General features: G+C 43.7%; 2 protein-coding genes across 5 annotated transcripts in view; one reads left to right on the forward strand and one right to left on the reverse strand.

Moving 5' to 3' along the window:
* The window catches only part of DNAH6 (dynein axonemal heavy chain 6), a 210,701-nt gene extending 195,007 nt beyond the window's left edge, over positions 1 to 15,694 (forward strand). The window contains exons 69-77 of the mRNA XM_055122229.1: positions 2,366 to 2,485; positions 3,214 to 3,335; positions 4,840 to 4,969; positions 8,057 to 8,184; positions 8,645 to 8,830; positions 9,511 to 9,583; positions 10,199 to 10,350; positions 13,368 to 13,590; positions 15,338 to 15,694. Of these exons, the coding sequence (XP_054978204.1) occupies positions 2,366 to 2,485; positions 3,214 to 3,335; positions 4,840 to 4,969; positions 8,057 to 8,184; positions 8,645 to 8,830; positions 9,511 to 9,583; positions 10,199 to 10,350; positions 13,368 to 13,590; positions 15,338 to 15,441 (1,238 nt within the window). The 3' untranslated portion in view covers positions 15,442 to 15,694. The remainder of the gene's footprint in view (positions 1 to 2,365; positions 2,486 to 3,213; positions 3,336 to 4,839; positions 4,970 to 8,056; positions 8,185 to 8,644; positions 8,831 to 9,510; positions 9,584 to 10,198; positions 10,351 to 13,367; positions 13,591 to 15,337) is intronic.
* Positions 15,695 to 17,280: 1,586 nt separating this feature from the next.
* Positions 17,281 to 21,259, reverse strand: part of TRABD2A (TraB domain containing 2A) — a 49,512-nt gene continuing 45,533 nt past the window's right edge. For 2 of the 4 annotated variants that reach the window (XM_055122272.1, XM_055122271.1), the window contains exon 6: positions 17,281 to 17,834. In XM_055122272.1, coding sequence (XP_054978247.1) covers positions 17,763 to 17,834 — 72 coding nt within the window. In that variant the 3' untranslated portion in view covers positions 17,281 to 17,762. Of the gene's footprint in view, positions 17,835 to 20,706; positions 20,950 to 21,259 lie in introns of those variants that run through there. The other 2 variants (XM_004612017.2, XM_055122273.1) reach the window with 2 other exon arrangements.

Here is a 21,259-nt window from a genome sequence, read left to right on the forward strand (position 1 = left end):
TTAAGTGCTTACCATGACTCAACAAATTTAATCTTCACAAGAACCCTATAAGGTGAGAATTGCTATATCCCTATTTTAAACACAAGGAAATTGAGGCACCCAGTTTACAAGTGTCAGTCCCAAGATTTAAACCCAAGTAGTCTAGCCTCCAGGGTCTGACCTCCTAAAATAAAAAATATGTGAAAGTTGACTGACCAATATACCAATAGAGTCTGGTTTGTGTAATTGTAAAATTGAAGAGGGGGAAATTCAGAAATTAGAATATTTATAAAATAATAATGTGGTCGCATAAGATCTTACTGCCAAAATCGGATCCAACTTGGACCGTGTATGGAAATGAAATAAAGAGTTCTAAAAAGAGACAGAATGGGAATAGGTCATTTTCATTGGTGAGTAATGGATCTAGGTAGTAGCAATGCTAGGTATCAGCTGGTCCAGACCTTGAAAGGGCCATGACAGCTTATACCATGTCTGAGCAGAAGGCAGCAAAGACAGATGAGGACCAGTGCTCAGGGTGGACCAAGAGGAGTGGGCCTAGATCGGAGAGGTGACATGATATTCTGGTTTCTGTTATGCCAGTACAGCACTGCTCCTTAGCCAAATGATGGTCCTAGAGCCTAAGAGTAAACCTGATTCAAAATAAACAAAACAATGACAAAACAAAATGACAGTGACAGGGAGTGTGCGTTACTGAACCTGAACCTTTACTATCAAGAAGGGAAGATTCCCTGGGATGCTTTGATTGAAAACAAAATAAACACAAGGCTATAATGAGAACAAAATGGTACTCATCAGAGGAAAAGGACAGATCTGATTAAGGGGTTCAACTGCAAGGTGGTCAATGGAAACTAAACTAGGAAGGGATAGCAATGTGGCACATATGTCAACGTATGCATTTGTACACCAGGAACCTTATAATGTGAGTTAAAATATTACTTCAATAATTTTTAGTTGAAAAGGTGGCCTTGTCATTTACCCCATTTGATCAAAGAGGAGGATCAACCTAAATCTAGAAAGAAAGCACAAGTTCTAATGATTCATATGGAAAATATTTGTGTGCTGCTTCTCAAAATGTAAATATTTTAGTCTGAAACATTTTTCAGAATAATATATTTTAGTATAAATCTTTCTTCTGACTCACATAGGACTTTGAATTTTCCTGGCCATCACCTCATTAAAGATACCATCCTGTGTGGGAAAGACTTGAATTTTACATGCCTACCTAGCCCTAAAGATCCAAGAAGGGTTTTCAGTTAGGACTAGACCATGGACTCACACAGATTTAATCCAATTTAGCATTCCAGGATTGCCCAGAGAATTATTGAAGAATATTCTCAGGAAAGTTCATGAGACATTCTTAGACTTGCTAAAATAGAAATTCAGCTATGGGACCATCAGATCTGACACCGACTTCTCCTCCCTCCTTCCTGCCTGATTGATCCAACAAAATTGAAAAGATATGTCATCCTAGAAAAAAAATATTCAGATTTCAAATACTGAAATAACTTTCTTCCAGCCAGTTGTCTCAGCTTGAAAGAGACTGAGGAGGGAGCAAAGAGACAGTAAGACATTTGCCTTGCATGTGGCCGTTACAAGTTCAGTCCCCAGCACATATGGCCCATGAACCCCACCAGAAGGGATCCTTGAGCACGGACTCAGGTGTGGCCAAAAAAGAAAGAAAGGAATGAAAAATAAAAAGGAGAGATTTGGGGGAAAAATATCTTGCTGACATAATGGATAAGTTGGAGATAAGAAAGTGAAATAACTAGGATAAGGTCAATTTACTATGTTTTGAACTGCAGAGATGCTGAGGGGTTAAATCAGGGGCTTTCCTTACCACCCCCTCTCAACCTGGTTCAAATAGGTTCCCTTACCTACCTATAGTCCCTCGAAGTATCACCAGGAGTCACTTTTGAGCACAGAGCCATGAATAGTACCTGAGCACCACTGGGTGTGGTCCCAAAAATATGTGTGTGTGCATGTGTGTGTATAGACATGTGTGAGTGTGCACAGATGCACACACTTTTGTTTTCTGTTTTCAAAAAATTAAACTTTTATGGAGCTAGAGAGATAATACAGTGGGTAAGGTACTTGCCTTGTATGTGGCCGACCTGGGTTCAATTTCTAGCACCCCATATACATTCCCCTCAAGCCTGGCCAAGAGTAATGACTACATATTGCTAAGTGTAGCCCAAAAACAAAAACAAAGCAAAAAGAATTTACTCTTAATCTCTTTTTAGAAGGTGATAGAAGGGAATTCTGATAATTCCATTTTCAGTGCCAAATATGTGTATAAATAAATCTTTTATAATTGGGATATATATAATCAATAAAAAATAGTATTTTAATGCAAACTCCTTTTCAGGTGAAATTACATATGGTGGTAGAGTCACAGACACCTGGGACCAGAGATGTCTCCGAACTGTCTTGAAAAAATTTTTTTCTCCAGAAACATTACAAGAGAATTATACATACTCGGAATCAGGTGAACAGCTCTTCAAAATATGGGAGGATATCTAGGCTAAGAATTCATTGCTCGCAGAATCTCTTACTAGCTCACTGTGCTCTGACTTCATTACTTAGACCCTCCCACGAGTTCCATTTTCGTACTTGACCAACTTCAGCACTGATGTGGTAGAGAGGAAAAAGATCTATCTTGTATAGTAGCCACTTTGGTTCTGTTCTAAAGTTTGTTGTATTCTTTCTAAATGTGTTTTTAAAGTTTTGTGAATCAGAGGTAGTAACAAGGCACACCTATCAGAAGCATTCTCAGAATATTGTGATGTCTGCAGGAGACAATGTTAATGGGCTGGAGTGAGTAGTGGGTAGAGCATTTGCCTTGCATGCAGCCGACCCGGGAACCCAGCAAGCTACTGAGAGTATCCCGCCCACACGGCAGAGCTTGGCAAGCTACCCATGGTGTATTCAATATGCCAAAAACAGTAACAACAAACCTCACAATGGAGACATTACTGGTGCCCACTCGAGCGAATCAAACAACGGGACAATAGTGCTACAGTGCTGCAGGAGACACCTTGGTGGCTAGGAATCCTAACTGAATTCCAAGTCTTCCAAAAATATTTAAAGAAACTGAACAGCAATAAAAGCAAGACAGTCTGGGGAAATCAATCTGCTTCTCTATAGTCAGAAGCACTCAAGTTTGAGTGCAAAGTGAAAGTGAAGCCACATTTCCCTTCTGCGTTTTCCACACAGGTATCTATTTTGCACCCATGGCTGACAGCCTACAAGAGTTTAAGGACTACATTGAAAATCTGCCCTTGATAGATGACCCAGAAATATTTGGAATGCATGAAAATGCTAACCTCGTATACCAGGTATGTGGCCTTTCAGCTTCAAATACATATTTACATTATGTGTATAAACTTGAAGCATCAATAGTAACTTCACTGGCTCTTTAGATCATTGTATGTGTCACTAGTCCTCTTCCTCCTCTTTCCCCTCTCCTCCTCCAGTTTCTGCTCCTCTGCTTATCACATAATCTACCTGAAAATCCAACTTAATACAGGGATGTGGGTGTTAATCCAGCTATTGATTTCTCTCTTTCCCTTCTGCCACCACTCTGGATGCATTACACAAGGTTTACGGATCCACTGATGACTGGGTTATTAGAGTTCAAAACAAACATCCAAGGCAGATAAGTTAAAGTAATGCTCTTAAAGGCACTATGCAGTGGTGGGAAGGCTTGGAGCACATTCTTGGTGATGAAGGTGCAGTTCATCAAAACCATAAACACTGGGGCCTGAGTCATAGTATAGCAGGGAGCATGCTTGCCTGCACACGGCCAACCCAGATTCTATCCCCAGAGCCCCATATAGTTTTCTAGGCCCGCCAGGAGTAATTCCTAAGTCCAAAGGCAAGAGTGAGTCCTGAGCACCACTGGGTGTGGCCTAAAAACAACCCATAAACATTAGCACTATGGTAGCCATGTTACCTAAAGTACAATATTTTTTTAAGATATAGTTTATCAGTATCACGGTACCAGACAACAGCAGGTTCAAAGAGCAAATGAGATTTTTACTCCTTCATTATCTGCTGCGAGGACAACTATCTCAGAGTAGACCAAGCTCTTCAGCATGGCTTTCGAGCCTCCATCATGATCTATATTTGGAACCCCCCCAACAGACACACACAACACAACTTGTGTCCTTTTCTTCCCAGCTTTGTGAGTTAACAGACTGTTCTGCTTTCTGTTGGATGAGTTATGCAATTCTGCTTCCAGCCATCAGTGGAGTATCTTACCACAAAAAAATACAAATCATTCCTTCCTCAGTCCAGTGATTTGCCTCCCAAGAGAATTTATGAGCACAAGTAAAGGGCCATTTACATAGAAAGTCTTTGGGCAAGCAGAGACCTACTGTCTCCTTTATCATTAAAGGCTGAATAAATAGAAATAAAAATCAACAGAGGCTGAGTAAATGGGGGAAGGATGAGGATAGTCAAGGACAAGGGACAGAAAACAACACACAGAAATGCAGAATTGTAGGCCAGAGAGAGAGTACAGCAGGTAAAGTGATTGTCTTATATGTGGGCAACCAGGTTTAATCCCCCAAAACACATGGTCCCCTGAGCACCACCAGGAGTGATGCTCAGGAGTAATGCTTAGGAGTAAACCCTAAGCAAAGCCAGGTGTGGCCCAAAACTCCTCACCTTGGGGTGCCAGAAATCAAATCTGAACCCAACAAGTGAAGGTAAGTTCTCTACCCACTGAAGTACTCAAGTTCCAGATTTCCTTGTTTTTGACAACTGCCATTTGTAGCTGCAACTAAACCACTTTTTGAGAATGAGTCTTCACTGTTGTGCCTCTTCCCACCATCTCAGTACAAGGAGACCAACACTTTCATCAACATCATACTTGAGGTTCAACCAAGGTCATCTTCCAGTGGAGAGGGGAAAAGCAATGATGAAATTGTTCAAGAACTTGTTGCTTCTATCCGGTCCAGAGTTCCAGGTAATAAGAAATTCCTGTATCTGTATTTAATGGGACTTGGAGGAATAAACTCAGAGCTGAGTGATAGCAAGTATCCAAATCTTGCTATCAGTCCACCTGAAAATCCATCTTAACACAGGGATTTGGATGAAAATCCAGCTATTCCCTTCTCTTTTTTTTTCCTTTTATGAGGCACTCTCCATATAAAAAGTACACATGTCCAACTTCTCCTCAATCTATCAGCTGCCAGAAGTATTAGGGGTGGACTGGAGAGATAGTACAATGTTTGAAAGGCCAACCTGGGTTTAATCCCTGGCACCCATATGGTCCCCCAAGCTCTTCCATGAGTAATTCCTAAGTATAGAGCCAGGAGTAACCCCTGACCATCCTGGGTGTGGCCCAAAAATTAAAACAGAAAAAATAAATATCAGAAGTAAGTTTATTTCTACCCCAACAAAACATTAACCTGACTTTTCTGAGCCCCTTAATATCTCTAGACATTTCCTAGACAGTACCGACTGGCCACATATGACTATTTAAATTTAAATTAAGTTTTTAATTAATTTCCTTAGTTATGCTAGTCACTTTCAAATGCTACCATACTGGACAACATAGAACATATCTCAATCACTGTAAAATGTTCAACTCAACAGCTCAACTGTAAAAAACCTTATTATTTCTTCATTCAAGAAACATGGCTAAATTAATTTCCCCCTGTCTATCTTCTGATGAGCTCAGGAGATGTCCTGAACAATCACAGACAGAAGTTCATGCTTATATGTTATTAGAGTAACAAGAGATTTATATATCTTAATCTTCTAACAAAAGTCTATAGATATCTAAATCTATGACTGTTTCCTCTTTAGTCACATTTCTAACATCAAATGTGTGGGGTTTCTCCTCACTTTTCTCTGGACACCAACTGAACGTTCTACAGTGAGTGGGGACCCCACAGTAAAAGTTAAGGACCTGGTCCCACCAGAGTGTTCCACATTTGATGTGCCAATAGCAAGTTCCAGACAGTATCCTATACTTATGGTCAACTGACTGTAAATGATAGTTCTTACAAACCCCTTCTGAGTTTCTATGAATTGCTATAGTGGTTCACAGACCATAGAGGAAACACTTACTCACATTTCCAAGTTCTTACTTAAAATGTAATAAAGGATGAAGTTTTTTTATTCTTATTGCATAAGATGTAATAAAAGATAAGGAAGGGAAGGTCCAGAGAGTTCTGTGTGTGGGAGCTTTAGTGCCCAGGGAGGCAGGAAACCATTTTCCCAGCACACAGATGTGTTCACCAACCTGGAAACTCTCCACCCCTTTGTTTTTTAATTGAGTCACCATGAGAGACACAGTTATAAAGCTGTTTCAGTCATACAGTGTTCCAACATCCATCCCTCCACCAGTGTATATTTCCCACCACCAATGACCCCAGTTTCTCCTGCTCCCCCTCTGTGGCAGGCGTTCTCTCTCTCTCTCTCTCTCTCTCTCTCTCTCTAACAAAAGTCTATAGATATCTAAATCTATGACTGTTTCTCTCTAGTCACATTTCTAACACCAAATGTGTGGGGTTTCTCCTCACTTTTCTCTGGACACCAACTGAACGTTCTACAGTGAGTGGGGACCCCACAGTAAAAGTTAAGGACCTTAACTTTTAAGGTTAGGTCTTAACCTCTCTCTCTCTCTCTCTCTCTCCCCCTCTCTCTCTCTCCTCTCTCATTCTCTCTCTCTCTCCCCTCTCTCGCCCTCTACTCTTTCTCTCCCCCTCCCCCTTTTGGGCATTTTGTCTCCAAACCCCTATTGATTAGAATTTTATCAGGATTGACTAAAATCATTGACTATTAGTGATCAATTCAACTCACCAGGCCCTCTCCTTTTCAATATTCTAATCACTGCCTGGTTCCACTAATAAGCAGGCCCTTAGGGGGTCTCCCCCAAAATGACTTACTTTACATAAGCTATGATGTTATAGGGACTTATGAGAAACAAGAGTTTTTTCATCTAAATCACTGAGGAATTATAGTCAAACATACATAAATATATTTTAACTAGTAATCTATCAAATATTGCTTGGGAAATTAAGGGTTTTAGGATTTGTGTCCAATAGTCAGGGACAAAGACAAAAAATATACATTTTTTGTGATGTTATGGAATCACAATATGACTTTTGTCAATTTTCCTATGACTACCCAAGGAAAAGTGGCTATGTGACCTCAGAAGTAAGACAGTTATCTGCTACTTTAAACAGGCCCTCTAAAGAATATATATTGGAGGGGAGAATTCTATGAGTGTCCACACAGCACTCTGAGTGGACCCCAGTACTGTGTGACTGCTCTACAGCAGCCAAAACGTGAGTGGATAAGAGGAAATTTAGTAAATGTATTTCAGAACTACTCATTTATTTACTCACACTTTAGACAGATATGCAAGGAAAATATGACTTCTTTTTTATTTTTATTTTTTTGATGACTAACATGAACCTCCACTTTCTGGATTGTAGGGGGAAAAAGAAGAGCAAAATTTTCTATCCAGTTTGACCCATGAACCTATTTAATAATCAAATAGTCCCTTTGGATAGTGCTAAGTAACTTAGGATAAACGCTAAGTGTGTCTCCTCTCTCAGACTCCTCCCCTCCTCCCCTCCTCTCCAGCACGCAGGGCAGACATGCAGGTTTTTTTTTTTTTTTTGCTTTTTGGGTCACACCTGGCGATGCACAAGGGTCACTCCTGGCTCTGCACTCAGGAATTACCCCTGGCGGTGCTCAGGGGACCATATGGGATGCTGGGAATCGAACCCGGGTCGGCCGCGTGCAAGGCAAACGCCCTACCCGCTGTGCTATCACTCCAGCCCCCGAGACATGCAGGTTTAACACTCCTACGTAGGGAAGCAGTGGACTGAGAGCCCCTGACACCTGAAGTCTCAGGGTGTTCCCTGGCCTGCTGGTATCTGACACTGAAGTGTGGATAGCCTGACTCCCATTCAGTCAAGACCCAGGCACAAGAGAAATAAACCTTTAAAGGGTGCAGGTAAGCGCACTACAGAAGCAGTGCTGTAAGGAAAGAAAGCAGTAATACTTGTCCTGAGAAATTAGTTCTGTGTTTCAGAAAAATTAGACATGGAAAGTGCTACTGAGAGCCTTTTTGTCAAGGATCATCAAGGTCGCCTTAACTCCTTGACCACTGTTCTGGGACAAGAAGTGGACCGATTCAACAATCTGCTGAAGCTAATACACGTAAGCCCACTCACCACCTTCCCTGTCGGGTATCAGAGCTTTGTAGCACATGCATAGTGACATAAATGTGCTTAGAATCTTCTATTTCCATCACTTTCGCATTTCCATCTGTATTCATTCATACTACTTCAAAGCCACCTGGTCTATTTTTTTTCTATTATTAGTCTAATGAATGAGCAACATTACATATCCTCTTCCTTTTTCATCCTGTCTTATATCCTCAGCATGACCCAAGACACTTCTCCTGCCCTTCTTTCCACTTCACTAGATTCCCAAATGAAGGGCAGTTAAGCCTGATTCATCCCCCAGGCCCTCTGGCTACAAGTCGTAAATGTGCATGGAAGACTGGAGGGCCCGGCTAGCAAGAGTGTGCAGCCAGCTGTTGCCACCATAAATAAGTGGCATTTCTTGTTGATAATTCTATCTGTGAAGGGTACCAACCCTTTGTTCATTCTTTCAGACTTCTCTAGAAATGCTCAACAAAGCCATTGCTGGATTCGTAGTAATGTCAGAAGAAATGGAAAAAGTATATCACAGTTTCATCAACAACCAGGTTCCTTCTTTGTGGTCCAACACAGCCTATCCATCCCTGAAGCCACTGGGATCATGGGTCAAAGACCTGATCCTGAGGACAGCATTTGTTGATGTAAGCAAAGTCATGTCTTTGGAGTTTAAATCTGGTAGCACTTTTCTGGCCCTTCCACAGGAAGCCCTAAGAGAATGTACAACTTTGGAGGAATCTTTTGAGCCAAAAAAAAAAAAAACAGAAATGGCATCACTTTGAAAATAGTATGCTGATCACCAGGGGGTTGCCTGGGCCCTGATCCCTGCATTCTATTTTCACTCCAGGCCATCTTTGGAGGCTTAGGTCTAGTCCTTGCCCCTTCACATTACAGAACCCGAATAGATGGGTGCAATTTCTAAATCTTCCACACCCCCCATAAATAACCAGACTTGAATTTGTGGCCAGAGTAAGGAACAAAGACAAGGTAAACAAAGGACTGGAGCAATAGTACAGCACTTATCTTGCATGCAGCTGACCAGGGTTCAGTCCCCAGCACCACAGGTACCTAGCAGCATTGCCCAGAATGACAGAATGATCCCTGAGCACAGAGGCAGGAGTAAGCCTGGAGCACCTCCAGGTTGGGCCAAAAACAGAACAAATGAAACAAAATCCTACAGAGAGATAAGGGAAGCTGTAAGGATGGGAGTAAGAAAATAAGAACTGGTTTAGATTTTGTCTCCTAAGAAGTTCTTCAACTATGACTGACTTCAGTGATAAACTGTCAGAAAGAGAGTACATCACTCATCATGTTTCTCTTGTAGTTGTGGCTCAAAAGAGGACAGCCTCGATCTTTCTGGATCTCCGGTTTCTTCTTCCCTCAAGGATTTCTAACAGGTATCAATGTGTGCCCTCAAAAGCCATAGAAAAGGCCATGATGTGTTCCAAATGGGTTGCCAGAAATTGATAAATGGTGTGGCAGAACGTAGGGCCCCCCTTATGGCTGCCCAGAAATAGGGGATGCTGCCCAACAACCCAAGCCCTGCCCCTGTCCGGTGACATAAGGGCAAGGGCAGCTGGGCTAGGGATTATACACAGTGGGTCCCAACTATGACCCATCTGCTCCAACCCCAACTCGAAGCCACATTTGGTGGGAATTCTGACCAGGAAACACCACAAGAGTGGTAACCCTTAATAACAGTAAAAACAAGCTGAGCACACTTCTAAAATTGGGGAGATCAGAGACACCCCCCCTCACTGACCTGCCTCCTTCATGGCAGAGCAGTATTCCAGGTTGGCCTTCTCCCTTCGCTCCCCAACCATTGACTTGGCATTACCCCCAGAGTCCTATCTCCTGCTAAGTCATAATCAGGAGGCAACAGCTGAGTTTTCTCAACGGAGAGAAAGTTGTGTATATGGGAGCAGCCAGGAGGGGCACATGGGGGCTAGTTTGGGCTGTCATGATTGTCTGGGAAGAACTAATCTTTCTTACTTTCATTGTCACACTTTCAGGGACCCTTCAGAATCATGCACGAAAGTACAGTTTACCTATTGATGAGCTGAACTTCAAGTACAACGTACTTCCACACTATCGAGATCAAGCTGCTGTTGTAGAAGCCGCCAAGACTGTGCAGTTCGGACAAGAATTGCCCATGGACCAAGAGGTATCATCCCCTCCGCTGTTATCATAGCAAAGCACTGTCCCACTCATCAGAGTTTCAATCATCCTCCCTTGAACCACACTTAAACTGCCTTCCACATAGACTGAAGTGGGAAGGGCAAGATGGGGGCTCACGTGCCCCAAGACAAGCTACCCCCGTGGTTATAATAAGCTGGGAACTGTCTGAAGTAGAATGATTCTTTTTATTTATTTATTTATTTATTTATTTATTTATTTATTTATTTATTTATTTTTAATTAGTGAATCACCGTGAGGGTACAGTTACAGATTTACACATTTTCGTGCTTGTGTTTCTCTCATACAACATTCGAGAACCCATCCCTCCACCAGTGTCCATTCTCCACCATCAATAAACCCAGGATCCCTCCCACCCTCCAATCCCATCCCCCCCACCCCACCCCACTCTGTGGCAGGGCATTCCCTTTTGTTCTCTCTCTCCTTTTGGGTGTTTTGGTTTGTAATAGAGGTATTGAGTGGCCATCATGTTCAGTCTCTAGTCTACTTTCAGCACTTTAGCACACAAGAAAAGCACCTCCCTTCCCGAGCGGGATCTCCATTGACATTTTACATGGTGTTCCCTTCTCTTTCTGAGCTGTCTTTTCCCCCAGCATGTGAGGCCAGCTTCCAAGCCATGGAGCCAACCTCCTGGTACTTATTTCTACTATTCTTGGGTGTTAGTCTCCTACTCTGTTATTTTATATTCCACAGATGAGTGCAATCTTTCTATGTCTGTCTCTCTCTTTCTGACTCATTTCACTTAGCATGGTGCTTTCCATGTTGATCCACTTATATGCAAAGTTCATGACTTCATCTTTTCTAATAGCTGCATAGTATTCCATTGCATAGATGTAACAAAGTTTCTTTAACCAATCATCTGTTCTCCGGCACTCGGGTTTTTTCCAGATTCTAGCTATTGTAAACAGAGCTGCAATGAACATATAAGTGCAGATGTCATTTTGACTATACTTTTTTGCTTCTCCAGGATATATTTCCAGCAGTGGTATTGCTGGGCCAAATGGGAGCTCAATTTCTAATTTTTTGAGAAGCGTCCATATTGTTTTCCAAAAGGGCTGAACCAGTCAACATTCCCACCAGCAATGTAGAAAGGCCCCTTTCTCCCCACATCCTCACCAACAGCGGTTGCTTTTATTCTTTTGGATGTGTGCCAATCTCTGTGGTGTGAGGTGGTATCTCATGGTTGTTTTAATCTGCATCTCCCTGATGATTAGCGATGCAGAGCATTTTTTCATGTGCTTTTTGGACATTCGTATCTCTTCTTTGGGAAAGTTTCTGTTCATTTCTTTGCCCCATTTTCTGATGGGGTTGGATGTTTTCTTCTTTTAGAATTCAACCGTGCCTTATATACCCTTGATATCAACCCCTTATCGGATGGGTATTGGGTGAATATCCTTTCCCATTCTGTAGATTGTCTTTGTATTCTGGTCACTGTATCTTTTGCTGTGCAGAACCTTCTTAGTTTAATACAGTCCCATTTGTTTATCTCTGTTTCTATTTGGTTGATCAGTTGCGTGTCATCTTTGAAGATACCTTTAGCTTCAATATCATGGAGGGTTTTGCCAACCTTGTCTTCGATGTACTTTATAGATTGTGGTCTGATGTTGCAAAAAGAATGGGCTTAGACCTCGACTTGACACCATGCACAAAAGTCAGATCAAAATGGATTAAAGACCTCAACATCAGTAGAATGATTCTTGCATTTTGAAAGTGGGGCCAGAAAATTAGTTTAGTGGGTAGGGTACTGGCCTTGCATGCAGTCAATCTAGGTTTGATCCCCAGCACCCTATATAGTTCCTTGAGCTCTACCAGGAGTGATTTCTGAGTGCAAAGCCAAGAGTAAGCCCTGAACACTGACTGATGCATACATACGCATCTACTACAGCATTGCTGGCTTTTTTGGTTTTCGTATTTATGCAGAGGTTAGGGTTCCATTGAGTTATACCCGGTGGTACTTAGGAGGCTACTCCTAGATCTGTGCTTGAGAGATCACTCTCAGCAGTGCTCAGAGAACATGCAACACAGGGGGATTGATCTGGAGTTGGCATAAGTAAGGCCAGTGCTTTAAACCCATCCATCTCTTTGACAGTGCTGTTTTTATTGCTTTAGATTTTTTTGTTGGGGGGGTTGCTTGTTTTTGTTTTGGGGTCACACTCAAAGATGCTCAGGGATTATTCCTGGCTCTGTGCTAAGGAATTACTCCTGGTGGCGCTAGGAGACCAAGCAGGATGCCAAGGATTGAACCCGGATCCACCACATACAAGGCAAGCACCCTACCCACTGTGCTATCACTCCGGCCGCAGTCCTGTTTTTATTTCTTTAGTCACCTCCAGTAACTTTCTCATTACTGCAGAGGCAATATAGTCAAATGTGAATAACTGGTTTTAGGATTAGATCTCAGTTTAAATTCAGTATTCCCTCTCCCCTTCAGTATATTCTACAGCAATTGTTAACCTGTCTTCACCTCAGTATCTTCATCTGCAAAATGGGGCTGGGGCCAACCTCAATATGGTAGCAAATGAAACTCTGCTTAGCGTTTCCCTGTCAATGTAGGTACTCACTGAATTTATCTACACCATTAACTCAGCTGCCTCCTGGCAGAATGGGTAGGTTAACAGCCCATATTATACCACCACAGTACATAGCTAATAGAAATGCATGAATTGAGCTCTTTAAACACAGTTTATCCTCTCTAGAGCAAAGGTTCTTTAAGAACAACCTCTTCTGGGACTTCCAGACCAGCAGCAGCAGAATACCCTGCAAACTTACGAATGCAAACACATGCTCAGAGAAATAGTACAGCAGTTAAGTCACTTGCATGCATATGGCTGACCCAGACTCAATCCTCAGCACCACATATGGTCCCCTGAGCATTACCAGGGGTGGCCCCAAAACAAAAATTGACATTATAAGGACATGAAACATAGGATTTGGCCCAAAGTATCTACCCTCTTCTCATCTCACCTTTAAATTTCTGGCTTTCAGCTGCCCCGTCCTGAGGATGGTGTTCTTGTTCATGGGATATTCATGGATGCTTCCCGATGGGACAACAAGAATATGGTGATAGAAGATGCATTGCCTGGACAGATGAATCCAATGCTACCGGTGGTACACTTTGAACCTCAACAGAACTACGAGCCAAACCCAACACTATACCACTCCCCACTTTATAAAACTGGGGCTCGAGCAGGCACGCTCTCAACTACAGGTGAGGATGTTCTGAGACTAGAACCAAGAACAACCAAATGCAGAGTCCAGTCAGATTCCAGGCACTCAACTTAAGTATGTGAAGGGAGTTGGCTAGGCTTAATATATTATAAACTCTTTCTCTTAATATTGAGTGGAGCATAATAAAGCTAATGCTTACTTCGCTCAGCTTAATAAGTAGAAAATGGTTTGTTAAGCACTGACTTCTAATTTTGAAAGTTGGGCTATTGAGAAAACTGTCTCTCAATTCCTCTCCAAATCTACTGAGACTTGTGATAGACAATAAATCTTAACAACTAATAAATAGAAAGCCATGCCACCAAGAGAAGGAAATCTGAGTGGACCAAAACCTGAGACACAATTCCCGAAAAAAAGGAGCCAGATGGAAAGGAAACCTTATCAACAAATAAAATTTAATGTAGACAGTTAAGAGTGAGCAAAGAAAATTAGCTGGTGGAATTCCTAAAAATATAGCACAATACAATTTCTAAAAAGCTAAAGTAACACTGTTTAAAAAGCCCACTTTCCCAACATCTATCTACAGGATAATCTGGAAGAATATAGGGAGAATAATAACACTTGAAGCAACAATGGCTGATAATTTCCCAGAACTGATTTTCCAGTCATTTTAGTCCTTGTTTAAGAACTTTCACAAAGGTTGAAGGGATAGTATAGCAGTGGAAGGCAGGTCAGTGGGTGCACAGATAAATAAATCAAGAAAGATAAATAGTAACATCTCAGGACTGGAGAGATAATAGTACAGGGGTAAAGGGCTTGCCTTGCATGCCACTGACCGTGGCTGATCCCTAGCACCACATATGGTCCCCCAAGCACCTCTAGCAGTGACCACTGAGCACAGAGCCAGGAATAAGCTCTGAGCACCCTGGATATGGCCCCAACCCCCCCCAAAAAAAACATAGTGATATCTCCCTAATTTGCATTTCCCTAATGATATTAACCCATCCTTTTTATGCTTATTTATGTCTTCTCTTGATTAAGTGTACAAGTCCTTAGCCTGTTTTTTAATTGAATCATGTCTTCTTAATCTGGCTAAAATTACAACAGATCAGCTTTTATTGACAAGAGTAACAAGTGGTACTAATTAAAATATGCTGCACAGCATAACACTACATGAACTGCAGAGTTTGTATAAAGTCAAAGCAGAACTAGTCCTAAAGGGTCATTTTTTCCCAATGTCTTTATTTTGTAGATAATAAAACTACAGTGGTGCCTAAAAACTACTGTAGTGGGGCTGGAGTGATAGCACAGCGGGTAGGGCGTTTGCCTTGCACGCGGCCGACCCGGGTTCGAATCCCAGCATCCCATATGGTCCCCTGAGCACCGCCAGGAGTAATTCCTGAGTGTAGAGCCAGGAGTAACCCCTGTGCATCGCCGGGTGTGACCCAAAAAGCAAAAAAAAAAAAAAACTACTGTAGTGCTGTAGATAATAAAACTACAGGGACAGAGAAATAATATAGAAGTTGAGAATACTTGCATGCAGCCAACCCAAGTTCAATCCCCAGTGACCCAATATGGTGCCCTGAGCCCCTCCAGGAGTGATTTCCAAGCACTGCCAGATGTGGCCCCTAAGAAAAGTGAACTACTAGAGGACTGTTTCCCATAGATTTTGAAATATTAGTGGAAAGAGATCTGACACCCAGGTGCCTTGACTCTTAGAACAGTGCTCTTTGTAACAAAGGATTTTCCTTTAATAACTCTCCTTATTTTCCCCCTGTATCCTTAACTAGGTCATTCAACTAATTTTGTAGTGACCATCCTCTTACCCTCCAAGCGGCCCAACGATTACTGGATAGCCAAGGGATCAGCTTTGCTCTGCCAGCTGAATGAGTAAAAAAATCCCTTCAGTGCTGAGACAGGCAGCTGGTCAGCATGTGGCCTTAACATCCACGTGAGCAAGACTGTTTCTTCTACTCTTTTTATAAGTGTGGCAAAATGTAGCTTTAATTTCTTTTACATTCTAACATTAAAATATTCAGTTGACAATTCAAGCTCTGATGTGAAAGCAGTGGTGTCAGCCCCATTTCTCATTTTATTAGAATTTAGGTAACATGTGGTTACATTAGTGTTATTGTTTATGGTTTTGATGTACAAAATTACTGCACCCTCACCACCACCAAAGTATGTATGGCCCTCCACCTCTGTTCTTGTTATTTCCAGTCATCTCTTACTTCCCCCCTGGCTTGGGCCTATCTCTCCCACCACAGTTTAGTAATCTGAGTTTTGACATCCAAATCCAAGGGTGTGTCATTGTTCAATATTGTTTAGCCCCTTGTATTGCCTCTCAGATACCCAAGATGAGTGAGATCATCTGGTAATTCAGGTTCTCCCTCTAATTTATTTTTACATGGTGGCCTCCAGTTCTGTGCACACTGCAGCAAACTGCATTTTACCTTCTCATAGCTGTATAATATTCCATTTTTTATATATCACATACCTTTGTCACTGGACATTGAGTTGTTTCCATGCCCTGATAGCTCCACTTCATAAACTCACTTCCCCACCCCCTTTTGAGAGCCAAGCAACTCCTAGCAGTTACTTGGTGAACCCATTGGGCAGAGTCAGATCCCAGCACTTCCTACTCACATGGATTCCCTCCCCATCGCACTGACTGAAAGGCCAGTGCACACTTCTGTCTTCTGGTGCCAGGGCTCCATAGCTGAGGTTGGTACAGAGACTTCAAAAATGAATGGAGCAAATGTGCAAGTTAATATCTTGGCCCGTGGTGCTACATTCCTTATCTCACAGGAGCCTCAATAACAAGTTTATACTTTCACCCAAAGTGCAGTTTAGCCCCGTCCCAGTGCACAGGAATTTTCCTCTTTGATATGGGGACGAACTTGTGTAAAATATGGCAAGTCCCAGTGAGGAGCATCTGAACCCCTGCCATATCAAGGCAAGACTGCTGGAATGGTGTGAATATGAGGCAGCTGTGTGTTGGGCCTGCAAACAAGTTTGTGTTTCTTCAGTCAGGACATGAGCCAAGACACAGAACCATATAGCCTTCGGTTAGGTAGATGTCGCCCTCCAGACTAGAGTCACACCATCCTCTTCCGGGGAGCTGGAAGAACAAGGTGAATGTGTTAACCCAACTCTCCATTTGACCTCCACCTGCCTACCTTCACCTTCATCCCTGTACAGACACAAATTGCAGAGATGCAGAAAGGTTCACATCTATTAGTTCCTGAAACAACTTTCAGTATCTTATGCAGGAACAGCCTGTTCCCACTTCAGACTCAACTAGGGCAGTTGTGCTCTGAGATTTCCCACAAAGGTTTTATTTGCAAAAGATATAAACGGGCTGGAGTGATAGCACAGCAGGTAGGGCGTTTGCCTTGCATGCAGCCGACCCGGGTTCGAATTCCAACATCCCATATGGTCCCCTGAGCACCGCCAGGAGTAATTCCTGAGTACAGAGCCAGGAGTAACCCCTGTGCATCGCTGGGTGTGAACCAAAAAGCAAAAAAAAAAAAAGAAAAAAGAAAAAGAAAAAGATATAAACATATAAATAACAAATAACAAGCAAGGCATGGGAAGAGTTAGAAAAGAGTTAGAAAACCACTAACCTGCAGGTGGGTAAAACATGCTAACATGCACATGACGAAGCTCTGTTCACCTACAAGACCAACAATGGCCCTGGGCTGAATACCCAGTGTCCAAACCAAAGTGAATAGGGAAAAGGAAAGCCAGGACAAAGGATTAGGATCCACCATTGCTGCAGCCAAGTCTAGTAGTGAAGCCCAAAATAAAGTAGTATTCAGAATGTAAGCAATAGTTTACATAACACACATACATTGTAGAGGAAAATACACAAAATTTAATTATTTTCATACAAATCATTTACAATTCTTTCATGCAACTCATTATGTTACAAAACTTTACACCTCAAGTAATGTAGCAGAACCCAAAGTCCTTTCAGAAAAGAGAAGACTCAAAGATGGCTTTTATTGTCGTTTCTTCTGGCTTGGGCCTATCAGGACCAGACCAGAATGGCAGTGCGGGAATGGTCATCCTTCAAGTCCAGTGGGCCAAGGCTCCTCTGACCATTACAAGAGCCGTGTGTCAGTTTGGAAAGTCAGCACCAGAATCCAGAACCCAGGAGTCCAGAGACACAGGCAGGCACTGCTGGCCACCATCTGACTGTGGCGAGGATGGCTATGGTGTGGGAGCTGCAGCCTGGTGATGTGCCCATCCAAAACGGGTACTGGGAGTTGTGGGACCACAGCACTAGGAGGCAAAGAAAAAGAGTCTCAGGGCACAGCACTGGACACCGGCTACTCCAAGGCCCCCAGATGCCTGCACCATTCCTTCATCTCCTTTCTCACCAAGAACGGAGCTCAGCATGTTAGGGGCCCCTGGGCCTGGGGCCTCATCATCACAGCAGCAACAAGGCAGGAACTAAGATAAGCACCAGAAGTAACTGTCACGAGCTTGGTTTAGGGGTTAGTAAAACTAGATGGGAGTGATTGATCGAGGTTGCTAGTCATGAGCCTCTAGACAATCTCAAGCAGGGACCCTCCCAGAGGAAGAGCCAGACCAGGAGCGTCCCGTCTTGGTCTCTGTCTCGTCCCTACTCCAGCTTGGGACTGCTGTGAACACCATGCAACATACAGGTCAGGAACTCGGACTCACCTTTCAGTTCAGCTCAGACATTAAGTGCCCAATCCCATGCACGGTTACCCTGACAGGAAATGGACAGGACTGGGAAGGTCCTGCCAGAACAAAGTTCAAAGCATCGAAGGCTGCTTGAACAGACAGTCTGGTCAGGCACCACTACAGGAATGATCACTTACAGGTTCTGTTTCTGTGTCCAGTTCCCACTTGGCTGCCACCTTCTGATCATTTGAAACAACAAAGTAAGGGGAGGAAGAGGGAGCTTAAGGGGTAAGGGCACACATGCACATCATGTGTGAGGTTCCGGATTTGAGGCCCCCAAAGACCACCAGAATGAGAACCAGAACACTGAACCATAAGGTCCACAGGTCCCAGCTACATATTTCTAGGAGTAGCCCTGAGCCTCCTATGCAATGCTAGTGCTGGCCCAAATTTATTTTAAATGAAAAATAAATACAAATCACACAGCACATGCCTGCTTCAGACCTCTCAGTGGCTTTCCCTCTTATACCCAAGATTCTCAGTCATCTCACCCCACCCTTCTGGACCTTCTAAACTCTAACAAAACTACTTAATCATGGTCCCCTTCACATGAACACAATGCATTCACACTATTCCTTTTACTTGGAACTCCTTTCCCTTGTTCAAGCATTAACACATTCATTTGACATGTGTTAAATGCTCTGCAGGTACTAAGCACCTTATGCTGGTGCTGGATCCTCCAGTCCAGTCCAGTCCAGTCCAGTCACTGACTCAGTGGATGCAGACACCAGAGCTCTATTCATTGGACTCCACTTTTACAGGCATCCACTCAGCACCACCCAGAGATGCCTTCTTCCAGGGAGCCTTTTATGCAACACCCCCAGGCCCACCCAACCCCTTCTAAGCAATAATTTCCAATATTTCGTGTGTACCCTACTGTTCCTTTGCATGCAGCTAACTCAACTTCAGTGCCTACCCTCCATCCCTGAACTCTGAGTTCCATGAAGGGAGGGCTGCCTCACCTCAAAGCCACAGCACCCAACATAACAGTGAAATTAAGGGTCACACTGAATTGGGCCAGCTTCTGTGATGTAGTTCTTCCAGAGGCTGTAAGCCCTGCAAACCAGGCTCCTGTTTCCAGCTCTGGTCCACCACCAGGTCTCTCTGAGAATACCCTGTAGTCACTACACTTTCTCTATGACACAGCTGAACTACAAAAACACACTTTTGAGAAGAGCTTCTAGTTCTTCAAAGCTTCAAAGCTGTAAAGGCTGTCCCTGATTGCAGTGGGGTAAGGACTGAAAATCAAGCTCTTGACAACCTTCTTTCCAACTATATTTTTTTTCCATTTGACCCTTTCTCATTGTCACTGTTGCCAGGACCAGAGGTTCACACTTGGTTGTGGGGTCCCATGACACTCTCATAGTTTAAATATTGTTCTCGTCAGGGGGGAGGCGTGCCACACGCTTCAGATGTGCCTCTCCAAACTCCCACTTTGCTTATGGTTCCCACTGGAGAAGGGGGACCTGATTACTGCGCTCTCACATGCTGGCTGCAGTGTTCTGAGAGGAAGTGGGTGACACACTTTTTGTGGTGCTCACACTCAGATGCACCGTGCTGGAATGGCCCAATTTGTTGTGCCTCAGGGATCCTAGTCAGCACGTGGGGTGGTGCCAGCATGCACTCTGGGAACCACTGAGCCTCACTGAAGACCCTCATTCTACTTTCACTGACCCTTCGTTTATGTCCCTCCCTTGATCTGTTCTCGAACAAAGGAAAACATGCTGCCCCTGAGGAACAGCATGATAAAAAATGGAAGGAACACAGGATAAAAAATGGAAGTTCTCAATAAAAAAGATGTATTGGGAAAGAAAACTAGAAACTTTTACCAAGGAATGGCCTGTTTCCTCATTTAACTGGCCCTTTCCCAATTCACCCTAAGACTTAGGGGGAGGGGAGAGGTCCTTGTAATTAATCTGTGTTGAGAAAGTCTGGAAAATGAACTTTGTGGTCAGCAACCTGTAACTGGAGCTACAACTAGAAAAATCAGAGCGGTAGTAGTCACTTATTTAGGAATACATTCAGGTAAACTGCCACATCCTATATGCCCTGTACGTGGCAAAGAAGCTGTTAGAGTCTTCTGAAAGTCTCACTGAGCACTAGAATTCTGAATGAATTGTCTCTTAACTGGAACTCGTCACTGTAGCACTGTCATTCTGTTGCTCATCGATTTGCTCGAGCAGGCACCAGTAACGTCTCCATTGTGAGACTTGTTACTGTTTGGCATATGGAACACGCCAGGGGTAGCTTGCCAGGCTCTGCTGTGTGGGCTCGATACTCTTGGTAGCTTGCCGGGCTCTCCAAGAGGGGCGGAGGAATCGAACCCGGGTCCGCCGAGTGCAAGGCAAACGCCCTACCGCTGTGCTTTCACTCCAGCCCAACGAGAATCCATACAGGGGGGGGGTAAAAAACCCACCAGTACTCTCCTGTCCGCCCGCCTCACCTTTCCTCTAGTCGGACCCACAGGTCACTGAACTGCCGCAGCCGCTGCCTCCGCGGCGGCCGCCTCCGCTTCTTCCGGAACTTCCGCTCTGCCCCTTCCGGCAGGCCCAGGCCGCCACTTTCGGTCAGGGGCACGCGCACGTGCGCCACAGACCCAGCTTCCGGTGCCGGCGCATCCGGAGCGGCCACTTCCGGGTCAAAGGCCACAGGAGTGGGCAGCAACGAGGCGCTGCTGCTCTTCTCTCTGGAAACAGGGGTGGAAGGTCGTGCTTGGAATTGGGGTACACCACGGGACGCCTTCCCCCCTCGGCCCGCATAGCCGTCAGATAATGCGGAAATTCAAGCACCCTGAAGAGAGCAGGGTTCCCTGAGCAACCTTAACAACTGACCAGTCTGTGCCTTGATTTCCCCCTCATACACTTTCCGAGCTGCCTAGCCTCGGAGTGGAAATCCAGCGTTTCTTTAAACTGCATATAATCGCAGCCCTTCTGCAACAGTGGGTCACCAGCCTAGAAAGTCACTTAAAGATGATTGTAACTCTTAAAGGATGGGGG

Source organism: Sorex araneus, chromosome X (genome assembly GCF_027595985.1).
Source record: "Sorex araneus isolate mSorAra2 chromosome X, mSorAra2.pri, whole genome shotgun sequence".
NCBI classification, from domain to species: Eukaryota; Metazoa; Chordata; class Mammalia; order Eulipotyphla; family Soricidae; genus Sorex; species Sorex araneus.